Consider the following 8463-nt stretch of genomic DNA (forward strand, 5'->3'; position numbering starts at 1 on the left):
GGGAGATGGGCAGTGGAAGGAGGGCCCAGGCGGGAAGAGTGTAAGGGTGAGGATGGGAAGGGTATAGACGGAGCCTCCCAGAGCAGACCCCCCCTCTTTCACACACCTTTCACCCCCTCCCCCCAGGGAAAGAAGGCCTTTGAGCGCATCAACAGCCTCACTTTCAAGAAGTCACTGGATATGAAAGCGCGACTGGAGGAGGCAATTCTGGGAACCATCGGGGCCCGGCAAGAGATGGTACGGCGCAGCCGGGGTAAGCAGCGGCGGCCTGGGCCAGCCCTAGCTCCTCTCCCACGGCGGCCCCACATGGAAGGGCCCCACTCACTGAGGGCTGTGCACACGCGACCAGCTCAGGTGGAAGGCTCACCGGTGACTGTCTGTCTGTCTGTCTGCCTCTGTCTCAGAGAGAAGCCCATTTGGGAACCAGGAGAATGTGAGATGGAGGAAAAATGTCACGCACTGGAAGCAAACCTCGGACAGAGTGGACAAGTGGGTGGGGCAGAAAGAGGATCAGGCTGGGGGCAGGAGGGCGCAGGGCAGAGGGACAGGAGACAACAGGGTGAGGGGTGGAGATGATTAGGAGTTCAGAAGCTGGACCTGAGCCATCCCGGAGCCAGGGGCCAAGCCAAGCAACCCAGCAGGGTGTGGGTCTGCTTGATGCCTTTCCCCATACACATGTGGTCCAACACCCCCCCACACACACACACACACACACACTTCCCTACAGAACCAAGGACGAGATGGAGCATGAAGCCCTCGTAGACGGGAACCTGGCAACGGAGGCCAACCTCATAGTACTGGATACGCTGGAGGTCATTGTGCAGGTAGGGGTCCTTGGGCAGGGATCCCACAGATAATGGCTCCTGTCACAGGGGCTACTATTGACTCTTGACACTATGACCCCCCTCATCTAGCCCCAGCTCTCTCTCCTTCTGCCTCCATCCATGTTTTTCTCCATCCACCTCTTTCCCCAGACAGTGATCTTATCCGAGGCCAAGGAGGGCCTGCTAGGGGCCGTGTTGAAGGTTTTACTGCACAGTCTAGGCTGTACCCAGAGTGCCCTCTTCCTGCAGCATGGCCTGGCCACACAGAGGGCCCTTGTGTCCAAGGTGAGAGGGGCCCAGGCAGCTACCGAGTGTCCCCATGACCCTAAGCCCAGGGTCTCCACCCCTGCTCTGCACCCAGGGCCTTTTCCTAGGTGGAGGGAAGAGGGCTGCAGTGTTTGCCCAGAGCCTTTCTCCCCGGACTCTCCCAGAGCACCCCATGTGTGCCAGGAAGGAGCCCAGGCTGTGTCAGCTCCCAGGGAGAGGATGCACACGTGAGTGCATGCGTGCATGCATGCGTGTGCCTAACATGTGTGTTGGGGGGTGGGGGCGGAAGTTCCCTGAGCTGCTCTTTGAAGAGGACACAGAGCTGTGTGCAGACCTCTGCCTGAGGCTCCTTCGCCACTGCAGCAGTCGGGTCACCACCATTCGCACCCACGCCAGCGCCTCCCTCTACCTCCTCATGCGCCAGAACTATGAGATTGGAAATGTGAGCGCGGGACTGTGGGACACAGACCACAGAGGGGGTGGGGGTGGGAGCAAAGGAGGAAGGGAGGGAAGGAAGAAGGGAAGGGGGGAGAGAGAAGGGAGAGAAGGAGGAAGGAAGGGAGGGAGGAAGTAGGGAGAGAGAGAGAAAGGGGAAGGAAGGGAAGGAGGAAGGAAGGGAGGGAGGAAGTAGGGAGAGAGAGAAGGGGGAAGGGAGGGAAGACAGAAAGAGGAAGCAGGGACTAAGCCAGCCCTCCCCTCCCCTGCTTTCCCCACAGAACTTTGCCCGTGTGAAGATGCAGGTGACGATGTCCCTGTCGTCCCTCGTGGGGACAACACAGAATTTCAATGAGGAGCATCTGCGGCGTTCTCTGAAGACCATCCTGACCTACGCCGAGGAGGACCTGGAGCTGCGGGACAGCACCTTTGCTGAGCAGGTGCCCAGAGGCCCGGCCCCGGCCCTTCCCTCTCCCCTCCCTTCTGGCCTCCCTCCTGGCCTCCCTCCAACCCCTGCAATTGTTCCCAGGTCCAAGATCTTATGTTCAACCTGCACATGATCCTGACAGACACAGTGAAGATGAAGGAGTACCAGGAAGACCCGGAGATGCTCATTGATCTCATGTACAGGTGAGGGGGGATGGGCAGATGGGCAGGAAGCCGGTGGCGGGGGCAGGGCAGATGAGGGAAATGAGCCAGACCAGGTTCCTCCTGCTTGATACTAGGATTGCCCGTGGGTACCAGGGCTCCCCAGACCTTCGGCTGACGTGGCTTCAGAATATGGCCGGCAAGCACGCGGAACGGGGGAACCACGCGGAGGCGGCTCAGTGCTTTGTCCACGCCGCAGGCCTGGTGGCCGAGTACCTTGCCCTGCTGGAGGACAGCCGCCACCTGCCCGTGGGCTGCGTCACCTTCCAGGTGGGCAGGGAGCAGTGGGAACAGGCGTGGGCTGGTGGCAGGAAGGACCCAGCCTGGCCTGAGCCCCTGGATAGACGCCGGGTCGCCTTCTTGCCTAGAGCATCTCATCCAACGTGCTGGAGGAGTCAGCGATCTCAGACGACATCCTCTCCCCCGATGAAGAAGGGATCTGCTCCGGCAAGCACTTCACTGAGCTGGGGCTGGTGGGGCTGCTGGAGCAGGCGGCCGCCTCCTTCACCATGGTCAGCTGGGCCCCAGAGCTGATGGGGAGCGGGAATCACTGAGGGGACCCCGAGGAGCCCCCTGTCAGAGGGAAAGGAAAGCCCAGGGATGGGTCTAACCCAGTGTCTCTGCCCCCCCCCCATGCCCCAGGGCGGCCTGTATGAGGCTGTGAATGAGGTCTACAAGATTCTCATCCCCATCCTGGAGGCCCATCGGGACTACAAGAAGCTGGCCAGCGTTCATGGGAAGCTCCAGGAGGCCTTTACCAAGATCATCCATCAGGTCAGGGCCCAGCCTCTTTGCTAGTCCAGCAGCTCGCTCCAGGACCCTCCATCCAGACCAGCATTTTGGTCACCTCGGTCACCGAGCCCTTCTGCATAGGCCAATGGCTTCCGGCCCCCTGGACAGACCCCACTCCCCCTTTATTCCCCTGAGCCTCCCTCCCTGCCCCCCCCAGCCCCACCTCCCTGCCCCCCCCCAGGCTAGCCCCTGGGACTCAATGGTCAGTGCAGGCTGGGGTGAAGGTCGAAGAGTAGCCACAGGAGGCTTGGGGGAGATCAGGTGGTCAGGGGGTGGTGGGGCGAAATGCAGTGGACCTCAGGACCTTTCACTTTCTCTCTCCCTTTGTTTCTCTCTTCAGAGCTCTGGTTGGGAGGTAAGCTGAGTCCGGGTCTCCTTGCCTGAGCTAGACACCCCTCTGTGGAGCCTGCTGGGATAGCCCTACAACCACCAGGGGGCATTCAAGGAACTCAGCTCCCCGAGACACCCCCCTACACACACACACACACACACACACACACACACACCAGAAGCAGCTGTGGCTTGGCAGGGGGAAGGGAGGCATTAAACCCTGTCCAGTCTCCACCCCCTGCCTGGCACAGCTGTGGGGTGGCCACTGCCAGGGTCATATCCCCCTCCTCCCCTCTCAAGTCCCGTGGGCAGCGCCTGAGCCCGGATGACTCAACCCAGCTTTGGCTGCTGCCTCTGGGGAGTCCCTGAGTGCTTGGGGGAGGGCAGAGGGCCTCCCTGGGCACCCTCCTTCTGGGCAGTCACCCCCCACACACACACACAAACACACACACACCCACCATCCCAGCCTGGTTCTGGGACTGTGGTCCTGCCTGATAGGGTGACAAAAGACAATGCCAACATCCCGGCAGGTCCCTCCCCAGAGCTGAGGCTGCTGGTACCAATCAGGGCAGCCCTTCAGAAACCCCCACCCAACTCAGAACAACCCCCAGAACCGCCCCCACCTCCAACCCAGGACAAATACCACCCCACCCAACTCCAAGCAGCCCCCAGAACCGCCCCGGCCAGCAGCCCCTCGCCTCTGGTTGTTTCTCTCTGTGTCTTTGGTTAATCACAGCCAGTCCTGTCAGCCCCCTGGTGTCGGGCTATTTTTAGGCCTCCCTGGGGTTCTGAGGAGTTTCAGCCCTAACATGGTGTTGGTGTAGCTTGGGCATGGGGGCCACCTGGGCCTTCTCCTCCCCCATCCTGTCCCAGAGCTCCCTGCCTCAGGCTGTCTGTTGGAACGGGCTGCTTCCAGGGGCCCTGGGCTTGGGAGCTGCTTGTTCTCTTGGGGGTCCCCTCCATTAAAGTCCAGGTTCACAAGGAGAGGGACATGTGACCTACGCCTCAATCACACAAGGATATGTTCTCTCTCTCCCCTTCCTCTTTTCTCCAATCTCCCTGTGGCTGGCTCTTCCCCTATCTGGACATGCCATTGGTGAGTGAGTTTATCTAGACTCAGCCCCCTCCCAGAAAAAGAGAACACCTGGGTCTTTGTGCCTCTATTTGCCCATTCCGTGGTGGGGACAGGGAGAGCAAGCAAGGTGGTAGGGGGTCAGGGGGAGGAGGGAGAGAAAGAGAGAGAGAGTGTGTGTGTGTGTATGTGTGTGTATTTCTGGTCATCTCAGATCCCATCAACCTGGGGGGAGGGTGGGAATTAGGCTTCCCTGCCTCAGAGTGCCCCAAGGCCAGACACCGGGAAGAAATGACTTTCCCTGAGGCAGGTGTGCTGTTCTGAGCCTGACCCCTGACTCCTGGCCCAGGTCTCCAGCGCATGTTTGGGACGTATTTCCGAGTGGGATTCTATGGATCCCGCTTTGGGGATTTGGACGAACAGGAGTTCGTATACAAGGAGCCGTCAATCACAAAGCTTGCTGAGATTTCCCACCGGCTTGAGGTGACTTGGGGATTGGGGGAGAATGGCCCGGCCTGCCCTTCCCAGAGGCGGGGGCATGGATGGAATGGCTCCATCCCAGAGGCCCCTGATCTCCTCCACGCCCTCCCTCTCTCACTCTCCCTCACTCCATCCTCTCCAGCTCATTAGCAAGGGAACTTAACAAGGTGCCGGTGATGAGATCCAGGGGCCGCCAGGGCCTGGGCAGGCCCTGGCCCCCAGTCAACAGCTTGGTATTCTGTTCCCCAGAACAGGGAGGGGGAGAAGGAAGGGGTGGTGCCAACTCATGGCTGGGAGGAGGAGACTCCCAAAGCTGAGGATGGAGGGGGAGCAGGGCCCAGACATTTGTTATCAATTTAGCGGCAGATTCCAGGGCCCAGGCATGGCCGGCTCCCCACGTGATGAGTGAGGGAAAAGGGAGGGGTAGTATAGTGACTCAGGGTAAGGGGGGATGCTGTGGGCTGCGGCCGGGCCGGCCGGAGCCGGGCTCATTAACTGTCTGACCAGTCATGGGGAGGGAAATTGGGGCATAGGGAGAAATCCTGGGTCCCCCTCACCCCCCCTGTCCTGCCTAGGCCATCTGGTCCCATTCCCCAAAGTGTCTCCCAAGCCTGTGACCTGCCCCTCCCCTCAGGAATTCTACTCGGAGCGTTTTGGGGATGATGTGGTTGAGATCATCAAAGACTCGAACCCTGTGGACAAAGCCAAGCTGGAGCCCCACAAAGTAAGAGGAGTCCCCCAAACACATCCCCTGGCATCCCTTCGCCCTCAGCATTGCTAAAGAATGGAGCAGGGGGGGGGGCATCGAGGAGGTATAGCCTCTGCGGGGTGCCTGGCAGGCATGTTTGGGCCCTGTGGGGCAGGCGGTGATCCTAGGGTGCTTGAAGGAGTTTGGGGTGTGATGGCCTTCTCGCTCTGCCCCATTCCCAGGCCTATATCCAGATCACGTACGTGGAGCCCTACTTCGACACATATGAGCTGAAGGACCGAGTGACCTACTTTGACAAGAACTATGACCTCCGCACCTTCCTGTTCTGTACGCCTTTCACGGCCGATGGCCGGGCTCACGGGGAGCTTCGGGAGCAGCACAAGAGGAAGACGCTACTGAGCACGGCCCACGCCTTCCCCTACATCAAGACCCGCATCAACGTCATCCACAAGGAGGAGGTACCAGAGTCCCGCCGGGGCTGGGCTGGGCCACCCCAGGGCAGGGCCAGGGCTGCGTACCTCCAGCTTCCCTAATTCCCCCCCCTGTCATTGCTAAACCCATCCCAACTGTATGTCCCCAGACTGTGCTGACACCCGTAGAAGTAGCCATCGAGGACATGCAGAAAAAAACCAGGGAACTCGCCTTCGCCACTGAGCAGGAGCCGCCAGATGCCAAGATGCTCCAGATGGTGCTGCAGGGTTCCGTGGGGCCCACAGTGAACCAGGCACGACTGTCAGAGGGTGGAAACCTGGGGCGACTGGGCACAGACAGACTGAAATGGGTGGTATCGCTAGGCCAGGACAAATAACCAAGCATGAGCATGAGGTTGGGTGAACCAGGTGAGAGGCCAAAGATGGAGAGGACCACAGTGAAATAAGCACAAGTGTGATCTCTGCCAGGCCTCTGGATTGGGGCTGGGGGAGCGGGGGAGAAAGTGATGATTGGAGCCCCCGGACAGTCATTCCAGGTCTGGAATGTTACCCAGGCAAGGCTCAAGGCTGGGATGTGGGCTCCCTCAGCCTCCTCTCTTCAACCAAAAACAGGGTCCCCTGGAAGTAGCACAGGTGTTTCTGGCTGAGATCCCCGAGGACCCCAAGCTCTTCCGCCACCACAACAAGCTCCGTCTCTGCTTTAAGGACTTCTGCAAGAAGTAAGTCTCCCCATATTCCCCATCTTGCCCATCCCACCGGCCCCACAGCCCCCCACCCCTGGTCTAGGTCTTCCTACCCTACCCCATGAGCTCCTCAGAAGCCTGAGCCCTGTTCTTGGCCCCAGATGTGAGGATGCCCTTCGGAAGAACAAGGTCCTGATTGGCCCTGACCAAAAGGAATATCACCGGGAGCTGGAGCGAAACTACAGCCGCCTGAAGGAGGCGCTGCAGCCCCTGCTGACTCAGCGCATCCCGCAGCTGTTTGCCCCTGCTGCCTCAGGCCCCAGCCCCAGGTAAGGAAGGGCCCCCAAGCCAAAGATGATCGGCGTGATGATCCATCACATTTCTATAGAGGATCAGTGTTTGCCAGGCGCTCAGAGTACCTATTTCATTCCGATCTCGACTTTGTGAGCTAGGCACTACCATTACAGATAAGGAAACTGAGGCTGAGGTTGCCAGGTATCACAGTGAATAGAGCGCTGGAACTGGAGTCAAAGTGGGGATAATAATAACTCCTACCTCACCAGCTTTTTGTGGGAAATTAGCAGGGATGATACAGATACAGGGCTTTGCAAACCTTAAAGCTGTGGAATTGTTCGCTATTATTACCATTACTTGCCTAGGGCTGTACAGCTATTAAATGCCTGAGGTTGGATTTGAACCCAGGTCTTCCTGACCCCTGATACTGTGTTTAGTCAACTTCCAGCATACCTTCCAACACAGGGGGCTCCTCGAGGAACCCCGTGTGAGGGCAGAAACTTAGAAAAGGCTTAAGGGAGACTAAATGGGCAAATTTATTTAGTCAAATGCCGTCGTCCTTAACTTTTCTTTGTATGCCCAGCACTTAGTGCCTGGCACTAAATAGATGTTAGGAGCTTAAGGAATGTTTGTTGACAGGCTGACAGTGAAGGAATAACTCCAGTGATGTGGGAAGGGAAGAAAAGTGGGTGGCTCTCTGGAGGAGGGAGGAGGTAGAGGTTTTTCTAAAAGGACATCTTGGGGAGGGGCTGGGGGGGACATAAACTGTTACTCTGATGTTGTGCCTCCCTCTCTATTCTCTCCCTCTTCCCCCCAGGAACTCTTTGAACAGAACAAGTTTCAGAAAATTTGAAGGCTGATTGAGAAGGTCGCCAAAGGACAGAGGCCAGCCCAGGGGGCTGGGAAACCCCCTGCACACAGAATGGAGACCTGGCCTGGGGTGGCCTCAGGACTGGGCCACTCTGGTGCTTTTGTGTCTTCTATACCCTCACCCTCCCCTCCCTCCACACTGGACCCAGTTGGAAGAAGAGGGGTCTACACCTGTGTTTACGTTTTTTCTTTTTTTTTTTTAATTTAAAGTGACTTTTTAAAAAATTACCCACTGAGCATGATTCCTCCCTGGAAGGGGTGCTGGTTGGGGGCGGGTTTCCTGTGGTACGTCTCTCTGGGGGAGACTACTTGTATGTCACACCTCCTCTACATGATCCTTGCCAGGGTGCTGGGGAGCATGTCCAAGCTGGGTGGGGGTGGCCAGGGAGGCAGTGGCCCCTTCCTGCCAGCTGGACCTGGCCTGGGGAAGAGGGGGGCACAGTGGGGGGCACTCCGCCCACTTGTGGCCCGCCCTCTCTCCCTCTGCTTGGGTTGGGATGTTTTGGTAACTTTGTCCCCGACACCGCCCTCCCCCACCCCGACAGCTGGCCAGTTATGGATAAGGAAGGAGGGAGCTCCTCGGGTACAGGGGGTATTATCGCACTTTGGAGAGGGAGGAAGTTCTGGC

General features: G+C 58.6%; 1 protein-coding gene across 9 annotated transcripts in view; it reads left to right on the forward strand.

The window, feature by feature from the left end:
• Positions 1–8047, forward strand: part of DOCK6 (dedicator of cytokinesis 6) — a 57311-nt gene extending 49264 nt beyond the window's left edge. For 7 of the 9 annotated variants that reach the window (XM_044004987.1, XM_044005036.1, XM_044005001.1 and 4 more), the window contains 18 exons: positions 127–253; positions 405–489; positions 728–824; positions 975–1109; positions 1381–1533; positions 1808–1966; positions 2056–2156; positions 2252–2444; positions 2543–2686; positions 2817–2948; positions 3307–3321; positions 4726–4851; positions 5483–5572; positions 5779–6015; positions 6138–6281; positions 6601–6707; positions 6833–7000; positions 7783–8047. In XM_044004987.1, the coding sequence (XP_043860922.1) occupies positions 127–253; positions 405–489; positions 728–824; positions 975–1109; positions 1381–1533; positions 1808–1966; positions 2056–2156; positions 2252–2444; positions 2543–2686; positions 2817–2948; positions 3307–3321; positions 4726–4851; positions 5483–5572; positions 5779–6015; positions 6138–6281; positions 6601–6707; positions 6833–7000; positions 7783–7825 (2256 nt within the window). In that variant the 3' untranslated portion in view covers positions 7826–8047. Of the gene's footprint in view, positions 1–126; positions 254–404; positions 490–727; positions 825–974; positions 1110–1380; positions 1534–1807; positions 1967–2055; positions 2157–2251; positions 2445–2542; positions 2687–2816; positions 2949–3306; positions 3322–4725; positions 4852–5482; positions 5573–5778; positions 6016–6137; positions 6282–6600; positions 6708–6832; positions 7001–7782 lie in introns of those variants that run through there. The other 2 variants (XM_044005044.1, XR_006356428.1) reach the window with 2 other exon arrangements.
• The last annotated feature ends 416 nt before the right edge of the window (positions 8048–8463 follow it).

Source organism: Dromiciops gliroides, chromosome 1, assembly GCF_019393635.1.
Source record: "Dromiciops gliroides isolate mDroGli1 chromosome 1, mDroGli1.pri, whole genome shotgun sequence".
NCBI lineage: Eukaryota > Metazoa > Chordata > Mammalia > Microbiotheria > Microbiotheriidae > Dromiciops > Dromiciops gliroides.